The sequence below is a fragment of the Podarcis gaigeae genome (assembly GCF_964106915.1).
Source record: "Podarcis gaigeae genome assembly, chromosome: 3".
NCBI lineage: Eukaryota > Metazoa > Chordata > Lepidosauria > Squamata > Lacertidae > Podarcis > Podarcis gaigeae.
This window is the reverse complement of record NC_139680.1, coordinates 46,659,892-46,686,442: the sequence shown is the minus strand read 5'-3', so window position 1 is coordinate 46,686,442 and position 26,551 is coordinate 46,659,892. Positions and strand designations below refer to the sequence as shown.

The window sequence follows — 26,551 nt, the reverse complement described above, 5'->3', positions numbered from 1 at the left end:
AATTGGGAGGAAGAATATCAGCTGCATTGTGAACAGTTTTCCCCCCAACTGCAAAGGCATCTCGGGTAACATGGGTGGGAAAATTAGCTGTTCCCTATGATAGTATTCAGCAGCTAGTAAGCTCTGCTGTCACTCTTCCCCTCCCAAGAGCGGTTTGGGAGAATAGTCCATGCCAGTAGGCCTTTGCATCAATGCCATTTGAGTAAGTGGCAATGGGCTCCATCCAGTGGCATAGCGTGGGGGGTGCAGGGGGGGCCGGCCGCACTGGGCGCAACATCTGGGGGTTAGGGTTAGGGCGCACACATCCATGGGTTAGGGGGCGCAAATCCACAGGTTAGGGGGTGCAAATTACTTGCCTTGCCCCCCGGTGCTGACAACCCACGCTACGCCACTGGCTCCATCAGAGACCCACCCCATTCTCTGCAAAAAAGCAACAACGGTCCTTTGCCCAAACTGGTTGCTGACTTCTGGGCCAGGGATATGGTGATGAATGAAGCAACCATGGTTCTGGGGGCCAAGAGGAGCTAGGCGGCAAATCTTTTGTCTGGACGCTTATTTGAGAGTCAGCCCTATTGAATCTAGAGTGAGACTTGCTTCTAAGTAAACATGCCTAGGATCACACTACTTCGTCCTCATGGCCAAACATGGAAGAAAACTAATAATTAAAATAAATAAAAACCCGCATCTTCTAAAAAGCAGGGGTTTTGTTTACCAACGAGAACGCATGCTTTTATTTGTTAGGATGCTGCGTCCAGTCCCCCTTCCCCCCCCCACACACACCTGAACGCCACCCACGTGACACGGTCCGGTCTAATGTTGTGAAAGCTGCAGGGAAGGAAGGACAGCACCGTGATGATGAGCCAATGAAGCAGACCGGGGCGCGCTTTCTCCCTCCAAACCAGCCATCAATCCCGCATCGATCCCCGCCCTGTTTGTCCCAGAGCTCTGGGCAGACCTGCCCTATTGCCGCGCGACCTTCCTCGTCCTCCCTCCAGCCGACGCGACAGTGGGAGGCAGGCTTGGGTGGGTGCGCCTGGATCGCGGGGGGGGGGGGGGATGTTTCAGGGTAGATGAATCGATCCTGAGGTTTATTTATTTATTTGTTTGTTTTCCCCAAGGCAGGAGAGCCATGACATCACCCCTCCTGCATGCAAAGGCACAAAGGCGAGAAGCAGCTGCAGGAGGACGGTGATGAGGATGTTGCAGAGCTCGCCAAGGAGACCCGGCGCGGCTGCTGCTGCTGCTGCTCACGCTGCTCTCGCTTTCCTTTTCCTCTTCCTCCTCCGCCTCTAACTAAGCCTCCGGCTCGCCGCCTGCTTCTCCCCCCGATGCAGACGCCGGCCCTGGCTGCGCCCGTGCTCGTTGGGGGAACCGGGATCCAGCGCCGCCCTCGCCGCGCAGCATGCCCTGGGGGGTTGGCTTCGCCTCGTCCAGGTCGTGCGTGGTGGATCTCAGCCGGAACCAGAGCCTCTGGTGCGCGGGCTCCGACGAGCGCTTCTCCTTTTATGGGGAGATCATCGCTTTCCCTCTGCAGGATTACGGCGGGGTCATGGCCGGGCTGGGGTCCGATTCGTGGTGGAAGAAAACCCTCTATCTGACCGGGGGAGCCTTGCTCGCCGCCGCCGCCTACCTGCTCCACGAGCTCCTGGCCATCAGGTGAGAGGGGGGCGCCTCCGGGGGGGTGTCTTTGGGGGAGAGAGATGGAGAGCTAAGAGGTTCAAAATAGCGCGCAGCAAGGGCACCCCTAGGGAGGAGGGTTGTTTTCCTAGGGTGGGGGATTCCTTGCTGGGTGGGGGAAGGGACGGGCTGTGATCAGCCATCATGCAGCGATCTAATGGGTTCCAGGATACCCGCAGAAAGAGAAGCTGCACCTCCTTTGTTTCAATGTGGACCATCGCAACAGCAGGCCTTAGTCTGAGCCCAAGGTCCATCAACCCCTGAACCTGTTTTCAGTGCCAATGCTCCTGTGAAATGCTTGTCATGGGCCTCTGAGCATATATAGAGTGTTTTTATGGCACTGAGTAAATGCAGCATGCAGCTGAAGGGTGGGGGGCTTCCAGGTGCGATTTGCAGGCAGGTTTTCATGCGCCCCCATGAATAAAGGTGAGTTTTATAATATGCTTCAAGCTGATTAGGCCATGCCAACTATGTTTTAAGGTTAGGGGCTATGGAAAAATAATACCCCAATAATAATATATACACAGCTCTTAAATGCTAGCAGTTGATGTGGACACTTCGTAGGGGTGTGGTTTGTTGTGGGTTTCTTGCAATGTGGAGTACTTGACACACAGCCAAATAATACTGGTTGGGCATACAGAATAGTGGTCCCCATGGGCAGCCTCCTGACAAAAAGGGCTTGCTCTGGAGACTTCCTGGTGGGTTGTGCCATTGGTTTATATGGCCCTCTCTACCCTATTATAGGTATGTGTTTATGCTGCAAAGCATATGATATGAGCACCAAATATGACAGAAATGGGTGTAGAAAACCGAGAGGGGGAGAATCAGAGCGAAAACTTCCGTTAACTCATTTTCATGTATTGGATAGCAACTCCATTCAGTTGGGATGCACCTTCTGTTATCTCTGCTTCTGTTATCATTTTGAGTCATAATACGTCACCCTTACAAAACTGCTTACTGTGGGATTTTTCCATGGCACACAGCTGTCCATTCCCTGCCCTCCCCTAGTGTTTCACATTTTTAACTCTAAAAGATCAGTGTGTTGTCAGAGGGGCCAGAGGCAAAAGCGACCGAAGGAGCAAATGTAAATTTCACATTGATACACTAGGCTAGTTTCCAGGCAACCAAGGGGCATTATGGGAGTTCCACAAAACATTTCTGCCAGGAAAAGACACTCAAGAGAGATATGAAGAAGGACTGGGGAAAGGCCCAAGGGCCAGACAGGGAAGCCTGAGAGGCTGCATTTGGCTCCCAGGCCTGCAGTTTCTTATACCTGCACTAAGTCTTCAAGTTCCACCCAAACATAGCAGTTCCACTAAATATCTGGTCAGCCTCTAACTTTCTGGGAATGCTACTTCTTTGGGGAAGGTATTAGGAGGTGGTAATGGTGGGATGAACCCAGACCCAAAAAACTTCCTGCTAGTCCCACTGCCATAAATAAATCACCACATCCTCCACACACCCCTCTCTCTTTTGCAACTGGAGAATCAGTTAGTGTATCTCATCTGAGACATGTTTACATTGTCCCACAGTTGCTGAATTGTACCCCAAACCCTCCAAAACCGTCCCAGATCTGTGAAGCCCCTTTCTTATGTTCCCTTACCTTCAGACACGAGGGTTTGTTGACATAAAAGTCAATATAGATGTGTCTACTACTTCAACATGATACCATCTCCATTTATTTGCAATGGTCTTCTTTCACTGTAGTGTAGCTTTCTGTAAATGCCACAAGCAGCTTAAAATGAGAGACCAGCAATGTTTAGATAAATTATGCATCTGTGATTTTCATAGGCCAGAACCTGAAGTTAACAACTGGTGCCGTAGTTGGTCTTTATTATTCTTGTAAACTATATTAAGTAACTGCAGCTGCGAGTCCTGGCTGTCTTGGGACAGCACCTGGCAAACTATTTCTCCTATAGATCTAGATAAGTATGGAGTGGTGGTGATGGAGGCAACATCCAGAGATTATTGGGACAGATTTATTCTGGTAGACAAAGGAGCCATCCTTGCACAAAACAGGAGTAAACAGATTGATATCTGTGACATCTGAGAACTGTTGCAAATTGCCACAAGAGAAACAAGAACAATTAAAGAGGGAAATACATGCCTTTATGCTACAATTTTGAGTAAGCTTGTAAAATGAATTAGGTGGATTTATCCTGAATTGCTGTTTGTGCTGGCCTGAGTCATCAGAGGAGAAGACTCTTGTAACACTGGTTAGTCAGTGCTCCAGAAAATCATTAGAGATTTTGCTGTGGTTGCAATCAGGAAATGGAGCACTGTAGTAATTTATGCACTCATTTAGGTCTTTGACACCAAGCAAGGCCAACATCACCTATCTGTTGCAGTAGAGATGAGAGCAGAGTGTCACTCTATGCAAAAGTGAAAGCACCGGATAAAGGATTGTGCCCTTTAGGTTTCTTCTGGTTACTAAGCAAGGGGAGAGATAACCTTGGCTCCCTAAAAAAAGTTCAACAACTCTGGTAAATACAATGCGTAGATCACTGCCAGTTTTTTTAGTGGGAGTAGATTGCAGTCTCTTGGAAGTTGCACACCCCTGATCTAGGCCAACCCCCTACAGTGCAGGAATATGCAGCTGTGCTGTATGGGGACTGAACCTGTAACCTTGGAGTTATCAGCACCATGGTCTCTAACCAACTGTGGTTAAAGACACTCAGCAATTCTTTTTGTAGCAGGAGCTGGTGGAAGCTCAAAAGCACTGAGGAAGGCAAGTGGAGTGAGATTTCTTCCTTATTCCAAGGATGAGGTAAACAGTGCTTCAGAGTCCAGTGTAGATCTGTGTTGCCACAGATAAGACACAGGTATCAATCAGGAGAAGGGTGAATGGGAAGAAAAAAGAGCCAGAGGGCATTCTTGTTTCACTCTAATCAACTTTGCATTCTTTGTAACTATATTTACTGCAATAAACAGCACAGCCTTAAGGCCAGTATCTGTTCCCTGGCATTAGTACAATGATACTTTCTGTAGCTGAAGCTAAACTGGACTGTGTCTATGGGAAATTTTGATATCTGGACATTGCATTAAGAGCTCAACCTGTTGGAATGGAATTTTCTAAAAGTGCTGGGTGGGAGATACTTGGGATAGACACACATAGTGATGAACAGTTGTGTGTCATGCATCTAGTGGTAAGTATATTTGCAGGTGAACCTCTGGGGCCAGAGTTCATGGTGAAGTCACTGGGTACCAAACTGATGCCTGACAGCAAGTGGAAGGTTTACTGTAGCTTTGATAAGGTCTCCTAGTTCATGAAGGTCTGCCTTTGTGCTACACAAGGGAAGGACATCGCCACTTAGTCCTATGTACCCTTACTGCCTTGTAGCTACATTTTATTCTCAGTGTTCCTTTAATGGTGTTTTTGGCTATATTTGTTCACCTCCCTGATATCTTTGATGATGGGTGACTTATAAATCTTAATAAATTAAAAATAAATAGGATCCCCATATCATACAGTTTAAATAAGATGTATAGTGGTACCTTGGGTTACAGATGCTTCAGGTTACAGACTCCGCTAACCCAGAAATAGTACCTCGGGTTAAGAACTTTGCTTCAGGATGAGAACAGAAATCGCACGGTGGCGGCAGTGGGAGGCCCCATTAGCTAAAGTGGTGCCTCAGGTTAAGAACAGTTTCAGGTTAAGAACGGACTCCAGAATGAATTATGGTAAGTTCTTAACTCGAGGTACCTCTGTACCTAGATTTTATAACCCTTTAATTCCAACTTTTACGGTCTTCAATAACTGAGTATAGGCATGGGATGAACAGACCAGAAGACTTGCATTAGTTTATTAAAACTTATTTAATATTGATCTACATTGAGGTAGATTATTTAAACCAACAAGTGTTGTTAAATAGGTGGTTACTTTTAGGCACCTTACAAATTGTTGCTGTAAAGTTGTTATTGTTGCTCAATATTCCCTTGTTCTCATCACTGAGCAAAACCAATAGCCAGTTCTCCCTTTCTCCTTCCCTGGTTAACTCATGGGCCTCATGGGCTTGCAAGTCTTCTCTGTGGTCAGGGTCTCACTGAAAATATATACAGGATTGTAAAATAGCCTCTTAGCTGTTACTCACACTAGACTCCACCTCTTGCAACTATGGCTGCCGCTCCAAAAGATTTGCTGCAGCTCTCATCTCAAGTCTTCCTTCTGGTCAGCTACTCAATGGCCAGGGCTCATGCACAATGATGTCAGTTACCTCCTGAAGTATTCCTGCAGCTGAGTGTCAGCTGCTGTCACTTTGACCAGTAATTATTCTGGAGAACTGAAACTGGAATGCCCCCACACTGCCTTCCCTCTCTGTCTGCCTTTAGTGATTCTCTGCTAACCTTCTGCCTCTTTCTAGTCTCTTCACTCTCTGACCAACTTCTCTCTCTTGATTGGCTCCATACAGGGCAGTCTTTCCTTTCCCTTTTTCCTTTTCCTGCTTCTGTTCCCTTCCTCCACTCCTGCCAGAATCCTCTGAGCAATCTTCAGAGTTCTCTCTGCACTTCTGAATCCCCATTAGCCTATAAACGTGAGGACGAATGATCTTTGAATAGATTGTCTGCTAAAGAACCTATGACAATTTGACCCTTTTCAATTCTCCTGACCCATATAACAGCAAGATTCTTTTGTTAACTGAAGCCTTGCAAGTATGTAACAAACAAAAACCAATATTTTGAAACTGTTATTGGCCTAACCATTTCTTAGCAGACTGCCTGCTGAACCCAAGCACTTTGTGTTTTTCCTGGCTCTCTGGACAGGAGCCGGAGGCCAGATTCTTTCCTCCCCTCTCATCCTGCCCCAATTGATGCAGTGGACGATTTTCATCCAAACAGTATGCATATCACAACAATATTATTGTATTTGGACTTTACCTTAACTGTGAAGTTTCTTCACAGAGCTACTGTCAGGCTGACTTTGGTAAAGTATATGAAATCCTGTAAGAGATTAGGAGAAGCACAGTAATAAATACTGTTGTTGTCATAGGACTAGCTGTGACTAGCTTTGTCTAACAGTGACTAGTTGTCATAGGACTAGCTTTGAGTTGTGTGGGACAAAGGCTCATAGTAAGAGTTTAATTCTATCAATCTCTTCATACAGGGTGCCTCATAGCAACTGAAGCCCCCTATAACCAGAATTCCTTTTGGGTTATCCAGCTTTTATATATCCACAAGTTTTATATGTATCCCATCTCATTAAAATCAATGGGATTATAGAATGTGGAAATCTGATTAGCACCACTGAGGGAAATAATCTATGAAAACAAAGGATTTGCTGATCTGCATGTTTTAGTTTTCATGAATTAACAAGGTTTTTGTATCATTTCAATGCATGTGGCAGATGCCCAACCAAAGTGGGTGGGTGTTGTACAATGTATTCAGGGCTCCATGTGTTTTATTTATTTTAAAATTCAAAATAGCCACATACAGGAACTTTGTCTGTATGCATCTTACTTACTAAGTACAGTTGCATATACCTGCATAACTTCTGTTCACTTGTAGGACAGGCAAAGAGCTGTGCAAGGCACTGGGGCCACATTGTCTTGGCCACTACTTCCCCTGCCCTCTGCCAGTGTCTTAAGTAGCCTTGCCATGTGGCAGACTTGGGGTAGCATGGAATAAAATAGTTCCATTAGCACAAGGATTTCCATTTGCTGAATGGGATTTCCTCTTCCTGTGTTCTTCCTTTTTGCTGTGGTTCCTTCCCCAACCCTTTGGAGCAGTTTTGTGTGGGCACACAGGGCAGTGAGAGGGAGGGGAAGATCAGTTGCACAAATGGAAATCCTTATGTTGACAGAACTACTTTGCTGGACACTGCTTTCAGGCGGTGGACCAATGCACCATTAAGCCTGGGGACTGCATGAGTGGGTGGATATGTGCATTGCACACCTGTTTCCTAGAGTGGTTGTTCTAAGGTGGCACCACCCTAAAGCAATCACTCTAGGAATCCTGCTCTTCCTGATGCTCCTGGGACTACGATAGGGGATGAAAGCAAAGGTGGAGGCAACAGATCATATTGAAGAGCCAGAATGGTGTAGTGCTGAGATTGTCAGACTAGGACCAGGGAAACCCACGTTCGAATCCTTACTCGGCTATAAAGTTTACTAGAAGATACTGGGCCAGTCACTATCTCTCAGCTAGTAGGCTGTTTCATAGGGTGTTGTGAGAGTAAAATTGACTGAGGAAGAACCATGTATGCCATCCTTATGTAAGAAGTACCTTTGTAAATATTTGCACCCTAGGGTTCTAGGACTTTTAACCAAATCTGTTTCAGCAATCTTAGTGGATTGAACCTTGCTTTTAATATAGAAGTAAACTGATATTCTCAGGATGTAAACTTCCTTGGTCAATACTAAATGTCCTGCTTGCTGACATTGGGATTTCAGAATATACACAAGCCTGGTTATATTTATTCTGAAATGGTTCCTCACAGGCATAGAAAAAACTAAGTTGATCGTTGGATTGACTTGACTGAGTTTATTTGAAATAATGATGGTGGGGTATAGAGAAAGAGTATTTATCTCACCATGAGGACTATAAGCTTGCTTCAAAAGAAAAAAAAGGGACTTCTCAACATTCTAACTTCAAAGGCTTTTGCTAAGTACTTTGGGTCCATGGCTATATGTTATCTTCTCCTTCAACATGCTACAAGTACCATGTTAATTTTAGTATAGCATAATGTCCTGATGATTTTAAAGTAATACTCAGCAGCATTAGATATGAACTAATAATAAATCAAGGCTTATGTTTGCTATCAAGGCAGTTTCTGGACAAGATGGCATCCCTACATGTAACGCTTTCATCATAACTATGAATATGGTCATTTGTGTGTATATGATTTTAACTGTGGAAGGTTTTAGATATTTTGAATATTGAATCACCTTGACTTGGCTTATTTCGCCCTTGCAGTCCAAAGTGCTTCTTAGTGACTTAAAGCTTAATGAATACAAAATGGTGGCATCCTATTGAATGACATAAGGAAAGTTTGCCTCAGCAGTTGCATTGTGCTTTGCAAGTTTGACATATTGATGCTGTATGACGCATGATGGATTCTGTTTTGTAAAACTTACTCGCTTGTTTTGCTTATAGGAAAGAGCAAGAGGTTGATTCAAAAGATGCTATTATACTGCATCAGTTTTCAAGGCCAAACAATGGTATTCCGAGTTTATCTCCTTTCTGTTTGAAAATGGAGACTTACTTAAGGATGGCTGATTTGCCCTACCAGGTAAACTTGTGCATGTTATGTTACTTTGGCTACTTACAGGTGCATGATGCCACCTATTTTAGGACCATATGCCTCGCCTAGAGGATAGGTGTATTGGTCTGTTCTAATGAGAAAAGAGTCCCGTGGTACAGTCATTGCAGAACAGTACCACCTCATGATGCAGGTTTTTAGGCAGCTTGTTGAAAATATCTCCCATGTTGCACTCTTGGTGGAAAGCTTAAACATGGGAACACATAACTCTTTACATGTAAGCTTTGACATGTGTGTAGTAGAAAGGTTTCTGGGTGGGACTGCTTTCAAAAAATGATCCTTGTATATAAATGGTGTAGTAGTCATGCCAGAGTTCTGTACCATGTGATTGCCTCCTTCTTTAATCAATTATTCTTAGGGTTGCCTTCTGATTAAGGTGACATTTACTTGATTGAACATGTTAATTTTAATAGATAGATAAATAAATATATTAGGTGTGTCCATAAAAATAACAATTCTGATTTTAAAAAGCCATAGCTTAACACCAAATTTCAGACTATTTCTACCATTTACACACACACACACACACACACACACACACACTCTTTTGTGTTTTTCTGACTCTTCACGGTTCTTGCTGCCTCCAAAATTCACAGAGATGAAGACTCCACTACCCCTTGCTAAGAAAGTAACAACCATATGAGTGTAAGGCTGCATAGCTATCTCACACAATCCTTACCTTATTCAACCCAAAGTCCAAGAGAGCAGCATGCATCTGGATTGAACTTTCATGAAGACAAGTGGAACAGCCCAGGGGGACCAGGTCAGAAGAGCATTTCTAGAGTAGAATATCCCTTTTTAGGAAGCAGATGAACATAGGAACAAGTCAGACCATTAGTTCATCTAGCCCAATATTGTTGCCACAGGCAGGGAGTGGCTTTCCAGAATTTCAGCCAGGAGATTCTTCCCAGCCATAGCTGGGAACTGAACTTGGGACATTTTACATGCACAGCATATTCTCTACCACTGAACTACTACCCCTAAGTTTGCTTTAAAACATGCAGAATCATAGTGGGATCTGCCACATAAGTTTGCTGTGTGGAGTGCTCCTGTTTAATCTTGTGGTGCCCATGAGCCATGCTGCCCCCAGATATTCCCTTCTGCCTCTGTCAAAGACAACCCAGCATTTCATGGTCATTGAGAATGCTCTTTCCAGGGTGTCTGTATCCCCATTCTTTAGTCCTCCCCCACCTTCTGAAAACTGAGAAGTGGGGGATGTTTCCCCTGAGCCTGCTGCTACTTCCCCCTTGTAAACGGGTGATGCGATTTTGGCTACGTAAGCACTGTCACTTGCCTCTGTACACTGGAAATAGAGGGAGTTGTTCAGATTTGCTTAGGGACCGCCTGAACACCTACCTGGTGGTGTTAATACATTTTGTACCTGGCATTTGCAATTCCATGTGGAAGGGAAAGCAACTGCTGTTAAAAAGCAATTATTTCTTGGGTATATCCTGATTATACTGAAGTTTGTCTTTTCACATCCCTCGCTATTTTTGTCAAGTAACAGATTGAGGCAGAAGCTTTTATTATTGTGGCACTTTCAGTAGATTGGGAGCTGACTGTTGTCTTAACTCGCTGAGGTCCATACATGTACAGAAGAGGTTCCCTCTCTTGCACGGCCTGCTGGAACCTGCCTGCCCAATGGTGTCATGCACATGGGCCAGGCTTGCGTCATTCCCACTGCTACACTTGACAAGAACATAGAAACCATATTGTTTTGGCATATTGGCAAAGGGTTGTAACAAATGACTGCTATTATTAGCCATGTGAATTTTACAGCCCATTTTGAACTGGATTCCCCACCCCCAAATGTATTTATTTTTTCTGCTACCCCCCACAGATTTGATGTCTTTTAGCAGGTTTATTTGATTTTGTTTCCCATGTAACTAAAAGTAGAATTGTTATATTTGATTAGGGGATCAATAAAACACTTCATATGGTTCAAATGTTAATTTGTTAAAAATAATTCCCATGAAAAGGTGGATTGTTTTTTTTTTAAAAAGTACTTGTAAATATGTGATAGTGAGAGGGAGAGGAGAAACATGTAGTGTTGCTGGAAGGGAAGGTGAGATATAAATATAATGACTCGGTTGCACACTCTTCGCTTATGTTGTTTAGATATTAAGGGGGTGGGAGAAATGAAGGCAATCAAAACATAGCAGGCCTGAAGAACTGTGCTCATGAATGTGCTTCCTAGGATTAGACTCATGAGAAGAAGTTAATTGCAGCTTTGATTTTAGATTTGACTGGTTTTGTCTCCATTCCAATTGCTCAATTTGAATAGTATTATGTTGGTTCATTATGTTACTAATTAAATTTGTGAAGCAATGGATTTCTAAAAGTAGAGAATGATTTACATAAAAATGTAGCAGCAGAGGTTTTTTTTGTTTTAAAAAACATAATTTGGAAAAAAATCCATCTTGGAAAATTCCCACCAAACATTTTTCATTTTTTCTACCCAAAACTACTGGGTGTTATGCTTGCCTATCATCTGTCTGTCTATCTATCTATCTATCTATCTATCTATCTATCTATCTATCTATCTATCTATCTATCATCTATCTATCTATCATCTATCTATCATCTATCAATCATATCTATCATCTATCTATCTATCTATCTATCATCTATCTATCTATCTATCTATCTAATCTATCATCTATCTATTTATCATCTATCTATCTATCTATCTATCTATCTATCATCTATGATCTATCTATCTATCTATCTATCTATCTATCTATCTATCTATCTATCTATCATCTGTCTATATCTATCTATCTATCTATCTATCTATCTATCTATCTATCTATCTATATCTATCTATCATCTATCTAATCTATCATGTCATCACCATTATTAACTACTTGATAGGCTTTGTATGTTGCCTTTCTTGTTCTTCCTTTGCTGTTTCACCTGACTTTAACCCTCTGCCACCTTCTTGTAGTGAGCCATATTCAAATGGGAATGGGAAGGCAGGTGTTTGACATGCAGAAGGAATTGGTTACCTATATTGGAACACTTGAAAGAATAAGGGCTAGGTATGGGTTGCAACTGAATCCTCCCACCCTCAGTCTAGCCATCTGTCTTTATTGGACTTGCCAAGGGATTAAAGTTGGTGGTAGAGTCTCACATGCACCCACACCCAGAGTCTGAAAAATCCAGCTGAGGGCTATTTCACTTTTTGCAATTTTGTCTGTTACTTAGTTTTGGTCTAGAAATGTCCAAAAATGTAGGCTGGTTCAGGAGATGGGCATGCATACCTACACAGGTCTAGTGAGCGCATTACAGTTTGGAATAGAGAGGTGCCAAATTTACCTCTAAAGCATGTTTCTGACTCTAGAAATGAGGCATCTGTGATTTCTCCTACCCAGTCACCCATCCCTGTCTGCTCTTGTTGTCCTTCTCTGTTGCTCAGCTCAAGCTACACTTGAGAGTCCCCCTGCAGCAAATTTTCCTGCGGGCAGAGAATGAAAGCATAAAAGGTAGATAAAACACCTCACCATTCACTCGGGAGCAGACATAATGCTTGGTTGTGACCTGTTGGTTTGTTGTTGACTTAGCAATAGAGCCTGAATTACTGATTTGTGATTGTTGTGTTATTATTAATATTTTTAAAATGTGTGTTTGATTTCTCCCCGTTTTTGTTTTGGTACTTCTTTTCTTAGAACTACTTTGATGGAAAACTTTCCCCTCAAGGGAAAATGCCGTGGATTGAATACAATTGCAAAAAAGTGTCCGGCACAGAATTCATTATTGATTTTCTGGAAGAGAAGCTTGGAGTCAATTTAAACAAACATCTTGGCCCGCATGAAAGAGCTGTTTCTAGAGCTGTTACAAAAATGGTGGAGGAGCACTTTTACTGGTAAGTTGCCATGGAAATTAGACGCTCTCTGATGATTTCAGATGTGATAGCACACTTGTTAGACCCAATTCTCTTTTCTGTCTTCTAGTTATATTAGCATTGTCTTTCTGCTTACTCACACCACCCGAAAAGATTCCATTCACCCCAAAAGACAAGAGGGCACAGATTTGCATAAACTTTGAACATCAGGGGTGCCAACCTGAATAAAACATTTGGGGGGGCAGGTAAGTCCTGCCCCACATAATTGATCACAAGATGTGGGGCACACACCATTTGAATGGCAATGCTCATCAACTTTGAAGGAGCCTGGCAATATCTATGTCAGCATAGAAATATAGGGCTGCAGCCTCTGTTCATCTCTCTTTAATTTTGATGGCAAACCTGCCCTTTCCCAAGGGTTACAGCTGTTGCCCAAAGTGGTTTTCTGGCCTCCTAAGGCTTTCAGTCTAATCAATCAGCTATAAGGCAACAAGTAGGAAGGAACAAAATGAAGGGATTATCCAAAATTGAAATACAGATAATAAAGGTGGCTGAAAATACACAGTCGCATCTACTTCCATTTCCTTGCACCTAGGTTTATTTTCTTGTTGTTGACTCATCAAGTCAACAAATGCCTCCCATGCACCCCAGGGAGAACAACACTGACTTGGAGGATTTATGATAATGGAAAAAGCACAGTTAGAATGCCATAGAGAGATTTCATGTTCTTAGACATTCAATGTTTGCTTCCATAATAAGTCAGTAAAAGCCAGCTGCTTCACCTCCCTAATCAAAGGCAGGATTCTTCACGCAGCAGCCTGTTTTAAGCCATTTTCTAAATTAACTTATGCTACCCCATATTATATTTTACATTCAATTCATGTTATTCAACTTGTCCACTTCAGTACATTTACTTTAGAATTGTACCATCTAGATATGCCTGCAAAGCCTCCCAAATTTCAAGAAATTTCCCCAAATATTCTGTATTGTTTTGGGCCATTTCAAAGCAGCTGACACCATACAATGGCAATGTGCTTGGAGATGCAAGGAGCATGTGTCGAAGGCAAACAGTGCATTTCTGAAGTCAAATGGGTTATGGCCTTGTAAGCTGCCTGGATGGGATTGCAGTCCCTATAGATTGCAGTCCAAGTTGCTTTGAGCTCCTTCATAGTTGCCACTGTCATCATCAGCATCAATGCCTGATTACCCCATATACTCATTGTATACAAGGAAGAATTCCTGATGGAATGTTGCCTGTTGGGAAAGAAAGGTCCAAGAGCTCCCTCAAAAATAGGCACCCACTGTTATCTGTTACTAGAAATATTGGAAACAGCCTTATACTGAATCAGATCATTGGTCCATCTGGCTCAATTTTGTCTACACCGACTGGCAGGGTTTCAGACAGAGGACATTCCCAGACCTGTCTGGAGATGCTGGGGGATTGAAATGATTAAAATTCTACTTCTTGGTTTTTCCTTCTCAGCAATAAAGGTGCAGGACAGAGGAGATGAAGCTGGGAGGGTTCCTCCCTTCCATTGCATTCCTCTTCAACCACTGCTTTGTTATTTCCTTTAAAGTACTGCTATTGATGTCGTCTCTCTCTTGTTCCATTTCAGCAAGTAGTTTAGCTTGATAAATAATTAAGGGTTGGATCCACAAAAGACTTTTGCTGTGCTGGCGTGACTCTCTCTTTTTTCCTCCTCCTCCTTCTCCTCCTCCTCCTCCTGCATTCAGTTTTGGTTGTGGGGAGGTTAGATGATGATGTGTCATTCCACACTTAAAACAAGCAAACAAATATTTTTGGAAGGTTTTTCATATTTCAGCGTGTACACATGCACATTGACTGCAGAATAGCTTGTGATATTGTAAAAGTATATCCAAAACTAAATACTAAACAAAAGAACCCAAACAATCAGGGAGGGGAGAGAAATAAATATAATAAACATGTCATCGTTGAACAATGCATCTTAAACTATAGAAGGCATGAAAAAAACAGTAATGTATGCTGAACATTTCAGATTTGCATTCAGGGAGATTAGGCAACATTGGCTATTGAATGTGCATTCAATCTATCTTGCTCGCAGGCAGGTTAGATGATGTCGCATCAAAGCAAGTGTTATCCCATCGTCCTATTGCGTTCCTCATTTCAAAAAAGTTTAATCTTTGGGGGAAGCTAGTTGTTGCACCAACAACCTCCTAAGCAGCTGTCATTGTGCAACCTGAATTTGCCCCTAGGTGACTGAATACCCCCCCTCCAAAGTAGTGACAGTCTGGAAGCACTCCTGGTCACAGAACACCTGGTGTGGGAGCTGAGAAGCACTAGCAGTGATTTCAGGGCTGCTATCTGGGGCTCTGAAGAAGATGCCCAGGCATGGCTCTCTTGCACATGTTGCAGATGGGTACTCATACAAGACCTTTGTATATAAGACCTAAAATGGCATTCGTTTTGCTCATTCTGCGTGTATCTGTTTTTTTAAAATGAATATGGAAAATGACGACGACAACAACAACCCATCTGGCTGGGTTTCTGCAGCCACTCTGGGCAGCTTGCAGCATATCTAAAAACATAATGAAAACATAAAGCATTAAATAAAAATAATAATATTTATACCCCACCCATCTAGCTGGGTTTCCCCAGCCACTCTGGATGGCTCCTAACAGAACACTAAAAACAGAACAAAGCTTCAAATATTAAAAACCTCTCAATACAGGGATGTCTTCTAAAAGTTGTGTAATTCTTCATCTCCTTGGCAATTTCTTCTCCTTGATCAATTTCTGCATAGTGTTGAATGATTTCTGTCAATGTTACTAGGGAGCCCCTGGCAGTTCTGCTTTCTTTGAGCTTTATAGGCACTTGGAACTTCCCAAAGCCAGCTGATTGAAGTGAGAACTGTGTGCTAAAAGCACCTTGCTGGCATACTTGGCATGTTTTCAGGGTAGGGGACCAAGTTTGTTTGTGTGATCTAACTGGAAAGCTTCCTCCCCCCCCCACAGCGGGGTCACCTGAGGCCACCCTCTGTCATTTTAGGGAAAGCTTCACCAATCTGGTGCCTTCCAGATATTTTGGATGACAACTCCCATCAGTCCCCGTCAGTGTAGTCTTTGCATGCAGAAGCTCCCAGGTTTTGTCCCCAATGTCTCCAGGTAGGGCTGGGAGAAACAACTGCCTGAAATCCTGGGCACCTGCTGATGGCCGTTGTAAGACAGTACCGAGCTAAATGCTCTGGCTCAGTTTAAGGCAGCTTCCTGTGCTCCTAGACTGGTGGGGCTTGTGGTCCAGAATATCTAGAGGGCATTTGGTTGGTAAAAGCTGCATTAGGGTAATGGTGAAGCTCAACTTTGTTCAAATGCCAGCATGAGGAGGCAAAGGAAGAGAGCCGGTAGACAGGCTCTGTAGGGTAAACGACCTGAATTGACACCACTTAGAAAGTATTTCTGGGTTTATAAATATTTCATTCTGAACCTTGCTGAAAAACTACTGCGCCTAGCTTTGAGAGCATTGTTGATCTCTTGCTCTTTTAAAGTTGTGATTTGCTCTGCTACTCGGAATAGTACTGAGGAAGAGGCGAGGGGTGGGTATGGGACACGCAAGCGCAAAGCCTGTCTTGGTAGCTTCCTTGCATGTTTAGCTTTTGGAAGTCTCTGTTAATATACTGTGTTGACAAGTGCATCTCTGGTTCCAGCTGCATGCAGTCCTCTTGAAAGGGGAATATTCAAGTGTCGCTGAGAGAGGTAATTAACAGTCCCATTAAACGTGGCTTTCACACTCAAACAAGCATTGCTATAGAACATTATTATTAATCCACAAGCAGTCCTTTGTTTCAAAAATGTCTGCAGTCACTACTTTGTAATTACTGGCATCATCATTGCCTAGGTTGAAGGGTTAGATGGATCCAAAATGCCACCTGGTTCAACTTCCTGCTGGGAGGTAGGGCCGCTCATACACCAACCCACAAAACGGTCTTTCCAAATCACAATATGCCACTGCAGAGAGAAGGTACATTGTATAAGATGGATGTCGGGCAAATAGCTCCAGAGGCCTCAAAAGAGTAAGCCACGCCATGTATGGAAAAGCAAAAGCACCTGAGATACTAGCCTGTGGGAGCACTAGCCAATTGCTCATACCTAAGCTTCAGAAAAACTTGATTCTTTCAAGATAATTATGGGCAATTTGTGGAAAGGAAGGTGTAAAAATGTTTTAAATACAGTATTACTGAAGTGGAAGCCCGTGTGTGTGTGTGTGTGTGTGTGTGTTTATTACTACTAATAATCTACTACTTTTTAAAAGTAGTAGATTATTATTAGTAGTAAAAAAATTAAAAATAAGAGTTTGAAAGACGTTTGATAATTATACTGTCATCCTTCTCTTCATAGTAGATCTAGCTGGTGGTGAAATTGTGTTCTCCCCCACCCCGAAGCAGCTTTTCTCTGTTTCAGTGTAGCACAAAAGAAGTTTGGGGAATCTACTGCCTCAGTGAAGCCTGTTCTTCCTATTATACGTGTTTATCATCTTCCGTTTTGGGTTGGTCGAGAGAAGTGTGTTTGTGTTCCTCCACAGCTATGAATGTTTTTTTCCCCCCTCACCACTTTCTAGGACCTTAGCATATTGCCAGTGGGTGGACAATCTCCATGAGACTCAGAAGATGCTTTCCTTTACTGGTCCTTTTAGTGACCTGCTGAAGTGGATTCTCTGCCATATAACGAAAGGAATAGTGAGGCGGGAAATGTACGGCCATGGCATTGGCCGCTTCTCTGAGGAAGAGATCTACAAGCTGATGGAGAAAGACATGCGCTCTCTGGCGGGTCTTCTGGGTAATGTACAGTGCCTTTCATTACATTATATTGAAAATGCATTATCACTTGTTTTGATAGACTACTCCAACCACTTTCATCTTATGCATAGTTTAGGTATATGCCTCATGAATGTGTTAAATTATCTCCCCCACAATCCAAATTGCACATGCTTCAGAAATTCAGCTCTGTGTGAGATGCTTTCATATGCCAACTTGCATTTTATTTAGTTGCGTTGATTTTAGAGATTAATTTCTCATTATGCACAGTCTTGGCTATTCAACTCTGATTCTGCGTAAGAGTAATTTTGTGTTGAAAGGAAACCTGCAGAGCTGGTGTCATTGAAGACTTGGCTCAGCATTCTAGGCTGCAAACATGTTTTCGGGAATGCACCATGATTCATTCAAATTCTCTACAATAATTAAATATACTGGCACTATGGATCACCTAAAATTACCGTATACATTTCCACTCCACAATAATGCACACATAGAGTTCCCTTGCGAATGAGCATCCTCATTTGCCTCTGCAATGGTAACCCTGATTCAGGGGATATGGAACCTTTGTCGGCCCCAACATCACAATTCTCTGGGGGCAACCTTTTGGAGGCCAGATGCCTATGGCATGCAAGGCCAGGCAGTGGTGTAGTGTATGGGGGGGGGGGGCTGGTGCCCTGGGAGCACAATAGGGGGGCACAAACCAGGAGATTCCTGTTGTGCCCTGCTGGTGGTGGGGGCTGGAGAGCACAAAGGGTGAAGATAACCCTCCATGTGTCTCATCCAGCACCCAAGTGCTTGCCAGCTGGGGGGTGCCTCCCTGGTGGGGTCCAAGGTGAGGGCTGAACAAGCACACTCCGCATCTGCCCTGGGCACTGGCGAGCAGCCCTACACCCCTGGGGCCAGAGGCAAGAAGTGGAGAGAGCAATGGGTGAGACTCTTGCCTTTGTGTAATAGGCTGCTTGTGTAGTAGCTGAAGCTCCCCACCCCTGTGCTAAATAAGCACTGTGGGATTATCTTATTCTTTGGGGGAAATTGTCTATCACTGCTAACGCACAAAACTCCTTGGTCGTATTGCAGTAGTCCTCAAATGCAGGTTCATATATGAACTTTAACACACTCTTCCTTTTGATGCATTAATTGGCTGAAATACCCCTGCAGTGACATGGCAATGCCATTCTGCAATCACAGAAATTTGTGCCCGGTGATTTGCGATTTAAAAGCTTGACTGCTGAGCTTCATGCTTTGAAGGTAATAGCAGGATGTCACCAGGCAACTGAGTATGTGAGTTGGGAGGGGAGAAATAAATAAATACCCACAGGCTTAAAAAAAGAAAGAAATGCTTTTGGCTTTGTTTTGTAGGTGATAAGAAGTACATCATGGGGCCCAAACTTTCCACTTTAGATGCTACAGTCTTTGGACATCTAGCACAGGCAATGTGGACGCTGCCAGGAACTAGGCCGGAGAGACTAATTAAAGGTAGGGGTTACTTTAATTGCGTTATAGATTTGAAGATATTATTTGATAGTGAAGGGAAAGGACCTGTTTGCAATCTGACCCAAGGCCTATTCATGCAATGCAGGAATTTGAAACTGTCCCATATGAGGATCAAACTTTCAACCTTGCCATTAGCAACATGCTCTAACCAACTGAGCTATCCAAGCTAAGTGAGTGCAGTTAGCTCATCCTTCAGATTTTTGACCAAGACGGGGAAGTCAGAAGGTAGAGCTGGGATGGTGAACACTGTCAGGAAGCAGGAGCCAGGAGGCATAGTTCTTTGCTGAAGGGGCTAAGTGTGCATGGGACTTCTGACTTCAGGCAAAACCTATGGTCTAAGATTGGAGTTTTAAATGTCAAACTAACATATATCACCCTCTCAAAAAACATCTGGGTGATGAATGGCAACATAAAAAGCAAACGAACTATAAAGACAATAGAGAACAATCCGTAAATGTCAGGCTAAAATTTCCTTGAGTAAACAACTGCATAGGCCTGTAGGCATAAAATGGTCTTCAAGTGATGTCTGAAAGTAAAAAGCAAGCAGGCCTGCCAAAACTCTGGTGGAAGAGATATTAAATGCCTGACTTCTGATCGAGGCCAGCTGAGCCTGTTGTTCGACCCTAGCATCTTGATTTATGTTGCAGTTCATTAGCTCTCATCCAGTCCATGACTGCATCCAGGCAGGCACAAGTTTAGCCATGCACAACCTCGACTGATTCAGATGCTACAGTGAAATAAACCTGGGCATCCTCAGTGTGCTGGTGACACCTTGCTCTAGATCTCCCCATGACTGCCCCCAGTGGCTTCATATAGATATTAAATAGCATTGTGGACAAATTGTACCCTTTCGTACCCTGCAGATTAGCTGCCAGAGGGCTGAGGTATAGTCTCCCAATATTACCTAATGCTGCTATCTGGAACTGACTCCAGAAGTAGAAAAGAAGCCACTGTAAAATGGTAGCCCCAACTCTCTGAAGTGTTCCAGGAGGTTATGGTGATCAATGGATGAAAGATCAAGGAGAACCAACAGGGTCTCATTGCCCCTCTCAATTTCTCATCTCTCAGTAATAATAATAATAATAATAATAATAATAATAATAATAATAATTTATTATTTATACCCCGCCCATCTGGCTGAGTTTCCCCAGCCACTCTGGGCGGCTCCCAATCAGTGTTAAAAACAGTACAGCATTACATATTAAAAACTTACATATTAAAAACTTCTCAGGGTGACCGAGGCTGCTTTTGGTACCCGGCTGGATCTGCACCCAGACTAGAATGGGCCAAGATAATCAGTTTTGTCGAAGAGCATATGCAGCTGAACTGTCCCAAAGCAGCAGCAGCAGCAGCAGCAATAATAATAATAATAATAATAATAATAATAATAATAAATAAACAAACAAACAAACAAACAAACAAACAAACAAACAATTTATACCCCGCCCATCTGCCACTCTGGGCAGCTTCCAACAAAAGATTAAAAATACCGTATTTTTTGCCCTATAGGACACACTTTTCCCCCTCCAAAAATGAAGGGGAAATGTCTGTGCGTCCTATGGGGCAAATGTAGACTTTCGCCGAAGCCTGGAGAGCGAGAGGGGTCGGTGCGCACCGACCCCTCTCGCTCTCCAGGCTTCAGGAAGCTCTGTGCAACCCTCGGGAGACCGGCGCCACTTCGCGCTCACCTCCCGATGGCTGCGCAGAGCTGCCTGCAGTCCAGGGGTGAGCGCAGCTCTGCGCAGCCATCGGGAGCGGGGCGCGAAGTCGCACCCGCCTCCCGATGGCTGCGCAGAGCTGCCTGCATTCCGAAGCCTGGGGAGACCGGAGCGACTTACCGCTGGCCTCCCTAGGCTTGCGGATAGCAGGCTGTTCTCGGGGCTGTGATTGGGGGAAGCTCAGGCTTCCCCCGCGCCAGCCCCATGCCTGGGGGGGAAATATATTTTTTTTCTTTATTCCCCCCCCCCCCAAAAAAAACTAGGTGCGTCCTATGGGGCGAAAAATACGTACATTAAAACATCAGTCATTAAAAACTTCCCTAAAGAGGGCTGCCTTCCGGTGTTTTCTAAAAGTCAGATACAGTGGTACCTCGGGTTACAGACACTTCAGGTTACAGACTCCGCTAATCCAGAAATAGTACCTCGGGTTAAGAACTTTGCTTCAGGATGAGAACAGAAATCGGGTGGCAGCAGTGGGAGGCCCCATTAGCTAAAGTGGTACCTCAGGTTAAGAACAGTTTCAGGTTAAGAACGGACCTCCAGAACGAATTAAGTTCTTAACCCGAGGTACCACTGTATGTGATAGAGAGGTAGACTTCTTAATGAGCATAGCTGCTACTAGTTTGCAGCCTCAGAAATGGTTACCAATTCATCAAATATATGGCATGGTCCACACTACCTTTCCCATGCGGGTCTACATGTCTACTTCACGACTGATACAATAGGTCCCAATATTAGTCTTCTGTTACCACTGCAGTTGTTTATTTCTTTGACATCTTATGGGAGGGCGTTCTACAGGGCAGGCGCCACAACCGAGAAGGCCCTCTGCCTGGTTCCCTGTAACTTCACTTCTCTCAGTGAGGGAACCACCAAAAGATACCTTATGTTTATGTATGTGAAAGTAATATTGTTCTACAGAATATTTTCCTGTAGAATCCTGATGAAGAAAGGCGAGTTTCTCTCAGACAACCCTGCCACCTGGTGGTACAAGGTTGCACATTACCTATGTCTATTAGAGTTCTAAAAACAGGCTATAGGGGAAAGCATTCATCCACTGCAGTTTGTTAGGCTTCATTTTGTCCCATGTTGTCCTCGGGACATATATCATTTTTCTATTATAGATAATGGCTGCTGTTATATATAACAGTGAACAAGTCAATAAAATGTGTTTTAAAGTATGAACAAATAGGAATGGGACTTTGAGATGTAGCCACAAGATTGTGAAGCATATTGGTTGTATATGAAAAATACCCTTCTTCCAAAAGAAAACAGAAAGTTATAGAATCATAGAGATGGAAAGGACCACAAGGGTCCCTTTTTAAATTCAACAATATTTAAAAATATATATTTTTCTATTTTTAGTGATCCTTATTTTTAACTGTAAGCTGTTGTTGTCAGGACAACAACATGAGGTACAAATAAATAAATATATAACAACAACAACAACATGAGGCATAATTAAATATATAACAACAACAACCTGACCACTCTTGTACATGCATTGGTAACTTCAAGACTTGATTATTGCAACATACTCTATGTGGGTCTGCCCTTGGGTGTGGTCTGGAGACTTCAGGTAATGCAGAATGCCAGGGCTAGACACAAGTATTAAAAAATCTGCACTGGCTTACCATCTGCTACCAGGCCAGATTCGAAGTTCTTGTACTAGTGCACATGAATAACTTAGGCCTAGAATACCTTTAGGACTGCTTTAAGGCTGTGCATCCCATTTTGCTCACTGATATTAACTGGAGGACCACTAATAGTAGTTCCCTATGGACCAGACGCATGATGAGAAGTCTTCCCTTCAGTGTTGCAGGTTCAGCTTTGTGGAACTCCCTCCCATAAGCCCCATCCCTGCTGAATTTCAGACACCTAGTTAAACCTAGTTTTATTTCAGGAGGTAGTGAAAAGTGAGTTATACATTATAAAAATAAAATGAATTGTATTTTCTCAATGAAAAATAATAAGATTATCACTACGTTTATAGGCTTTGTAGTTGGGTAATCATATAATGCTATTTCCTTCCCTCCCTGTGTTTTCTTAGGAGAACTGATTAACCTTGCTATGTACTGTGAGAGAATAAGGAGGAAATTTTGGCCAGAATGGCACCATGATGATGACAACACTCTGTATGAGTCAGAAGAAAGCAGTGAAGCAAGTAAGACTCAACCGTTGCAGGACTTCAGTTTTTACTCAAGGACAGAAACATTTGATGATGAGGGAACCGAGAATAGTTTTTCGCGAACACCTGACACCGATTACACAGGACATTCCCTCTTTGATTCTGATGTGGACATGGATGACTACACAGATCATGAACAATGCAAGTGATGTGTCTACAAAACGCTTCTCCATCTTTTATCAGAAATTCCACCACCTCCTGGGAATCCTGCCAATTGGCCCAGGTTCTAAAGAGACCCAAATTGGTTGGGACGTGAGACAATGTTGCTTTATGCCATTCATGTGGATCTTTTCAGCATTTTTATTTTTATTTTTTTTAGAACATTCCACTGGATTCTAGAGAAACCATTTTTAATTCTGTTTAACAAGGTGGTATAGTTGACAAGGAAGGTAATGTGTGGGGACGAGGACCCCCCTTTTTAAAGAACATTCCAGAATGATATGCAGAAACCATCCATAGGCCAAAAGGAAGTATTGAGAAAGGCTGATGTTTGAGCTGATATCTTCCCAGAGACAGGCTTGGTGGAGGGAGGAAACAGGGGTCATTAGGACTTCATTTCTCGTCTCTACATAGATTGTGGAAATGGTTGAATGGAGTAAACACAGTGAGGGATTATAACATTATCTCCACCCTGCCCCTTTGTGTCCTCCATAAGTTTGGGTGTGCCAAGTGACTGCATTTCCTCTGTGCACCCGTATGGGGAAGGTTCATCTGGTCCCCAGTTTCACAGAGAAACAGCCAACAGAGACAAAAAGAATGAGGGGTAGTTGTTTTGCATTCAAAATCCCACCAATTGTTTCCCATCTGACACATCAGCTTGGCAATTTATTTATTTATATTGTAACTTTTTTTTTAAGGGGCTAGTGCACCAATTTTGCTCTTCAGCCCTATGGATAAAGCCCACTGCCAACATTTCATCACACTTTTGTGTGACTGAGAAGCAGAAGCCAAGTTCAGGTTATGCAGATGGAGAGGTCAGCTATGCACAGAGAAGCAGAACTGATTTTTGAGGACTTGAATTGTGGGAGGTCAAAAGAAGAGGTTTAGTCTTCACCCAAATACCTTCCTTTACACTTAAAAAACACACACCCTTTCTCTATTACAGTGGTACCTCGCAAGACGAATGCCTGGTAAGACGAAAAACTCGCAAGACGAAAGAGTTTTTTGTTTTTTGAGTTGCTTTGCAAGACGAATTTCCCTATGGGCTTGCTTCGCAAGACGAAAACGTCTTGCAAGTTTGATTTTCAATGCATTCCTATGGGAATCCGTGCTTCGCAAGACGAAAAATTCGCAAGACGAAAAAACTCACAGAACGAATTAATTTCGTCTTGCGAGGTACCACTGTACATAAATGAATACTTGCTTTTCTCTCCTCTCCATCTCTGAAAGTGAGAGGTCTGTTTCTCACTAGCTAGGATCCTACAGTGTGCTGCAGCTTTCACTGATGTCCTCCTAGCATACAAGTCTTCCTTACACACACAACAATAGGCTTTCTGCTAGTACTTAATATCTTCCCAAGGAGCTTTTAGCAGCTCTTAGGTGGAGCATGCCACAAACATCTAACATCCAGAACATGGTGGTGTGCTGCAGATGTTTGCAAAGGCAACTGATTTTATTACAGGACAGGATTCTGAAATGAAAGGCACTTGGGGCACCAGCTTCTGGGATTTTATATATAAGTATTTATACTCCCCTGTTCAACCCTAAATGAATTTCCAGGGCTCTGACTCCAGCTGAGCCCTGCGCTTGGAGCAGTCTGTCAGCAAGATGTATTTGAAGCCACTCTTTTGCCCATTATTAACCACCTCCCACTTGTTGTGGCTCCATCAGTGTTTGGGTCTTGATGTTAAACAATTGTCAGTGTATAAGCAAACTAATGGAGATGGAAAGAAAATGGTTTCTCTCTTTTTCTCCCCACCCAAAGAGAATGCAACCTTACACAGACTGGGCTACTGTAGGGATGGTATATTGGAGTTTGCAGACTAATTTTTATCGTTTTCTGGGTGCTTTGGGATTCCCATTGAGCCAGATAACTTGAGCTATGCGATGCCGCTCCAAATGCATATCCAGATGTAATTATATCCATCTTTATAGTGAGCTGCTCAGCCAGGACACAGCCAGGAAGCAAGATCTGAAACCTCCAGAGATAAACTGGGATACACTGAACCAGCGTGCCTGGTCTCCTAATGAATATGTGCTTCTAGTTTACTTATAATAGATCTTCTAATTTTCTGGTTCCTGGAATTTTCCTAGTTGCTATGTGGCCTATTCCTTCTTTGAAATGTAGTTTATGAGAACAGTAGCTACTCTCATTATCCATAAAAAAAAATATGTTTGTAGGCTATCCTCTTTAAGGTCCCAACACTTAGCTGATGCCTTTCTACAAAGAGAAACAAAAACAATATGGAATGTTTGATGGGAGGTTAACAAGGCCTCTGCTTTACTTTTGCTGGCTCCAAATATGCCTGAAAAGACAGAGAAGTTGGTAGCAGCGGCAAAAATTCATTGTGCCTTGTCTGTAACGATGATATTTGGTGATGGATGCCAACCGAGGCCTTAAGTCTTGTGAGCTAGGGAAATCTTGTTGGCCTCTTGGCTTCCTCTGAACTTCTGTGGCTTTCCAAAGGACCAGACATCCGACTAAACACAGGGTTGAATGTCTTTATTTGTATTTATTTATTCCCATATCCTGCTCTTCTTCTTCATTTTAACTGCTCCCAGTGTGGCTTCCAGTCCATATACAAATGGTCCAACTTAAAATCCTCATCAATACAAATCACTCCCCAAGTGTACCATGGTGGCTGGTGCTGAAAACCACTTAATAAATCCCCAGATAAGCAGAAGAATACTATGATGGTTGATGGTATTGAAAGGTGCTTTGAGCCCCTTCTGGAACAGCTGGGGCTGGAGTTGTCGCTGCCAAGTTTTAGTGGCTTGTGAGGGGGCTTGGAAGTGTCTGAATGTGGATGGGGCAGGATTTTCTAGATGGTGCATGTGATCACTCTGCTTTTAAGCTCCATTTGCTCTGTTTGTTCATATTTATTAATAGATTGGTTGCTTTTCTGTGTCCAAACACACTCAAACAACTTAACACTATGACATATAGATAATGTAAAATTATTGAAACCTATACTTGGATAAATATAGATGGCTAGATATGTTAACAATTAAAAAACGAAGCAACAACTTGCAGCAACAATAAAATGCACAACATCCATAAAACCAAGCTCTGTAAGTAATCTTTAATTGGGGAGTGCTTTCAGGTCCCCACCCCACTGTTGCGCTTTCCACAGCAGACCACAGGGAATCACAGAAGTGCTTCACAGAAATAACAGCGGTTTCCACCCCTGCAACAAAAACATCTCAAACAACCACATAGTTTATGGTCTCCAAAATCATAGCACTTTGGGCACACCCTTAGAAAGAATATTCATTATGATTGTCTCCTCTTTTGAATATAGGGTCATACAAAGATTGTACATTCTTCTCTTTAATGGCTTGAATGAGAAATCACTGCACTGGTGCAAATGTGTTTGAAAATAATTGGACCTGTGTTTGGGTTGTGTTGTGATTGTGTTTCTCAGTTGA

The 26,551-nt window shown here is 43.1% G+C and overlaps 1 protein-coding gene across 3 annotated transcripts; it reads left to right on the top strand.

The window, feature by feature from the left end:
- The first annotated feature begins 789 nt into the window (after window positions 1-789).
- Window positions 790-23,813, top strand: FAXC (failed axon connections homolog, metaxin like GST domain containing). Of its 3 annotated transcripts, none has more exons than XM_083731425.1 (7): window positions 790-1,023; window positions 1,123-1,656; window positions 8,767-8,902; window positions 12,601-12,797; window positions 17,371-17,588; window positions 18,926-19,042; window positions 22,826-23,813. In XM_083731425.1, the coding sequence occupies exons 2-7, from the start codon at window positions 1,403-1,405 to the stop codon at window positions 23,110-23,112; spliced, it is 1,209 nt and encodes a 402-aa protein (XP_083587551.1). In that variant the 5' UTR covers window positions 790-1,023; window positions 1,123-1,402; the 3' UTR covers window positions 23,113-23,813. The 3 variants fall into 3 exon arrangements, with proteins under 3 accessions (XP_083587551.1, XP_083587549.1, XP_083587550.1); XM_083731423.1 differs by having other exon boundaries at window positions 1,119-1,656; XM_083731424.1 differs by lacking the exon at window positions 790-1,023 and having other exon boundaries at window positions 1,044-1,656.
- The last annotated feature ends 2,738 nt before the right edge of the window (window positions 23,814-26,551 follow it).

Coding starts and splice junctions, on each gene's coding strand:
- FAXC (XM_083731425.1), top strand. CDS start 1,403: ATGCCCTGGGGGGTTGGCTTCGCCTCGTCCAGGTCGTGCGTGGTGGAT. Junction 17,589..18,925: donor CTCTCTGGCGGGTCTTCTGG/GTAATGTACAGT, acceptor TTTGTTTTGTAG/GTGATAAGAAGTACATCATG. Junction 19,043..22,825: donor GCCGGAGAGACTAATTAAAG/GTAGGGGTTACT, acceptor GTGTTTTCTTAG/GAGAACTGATTAACCTTGCT.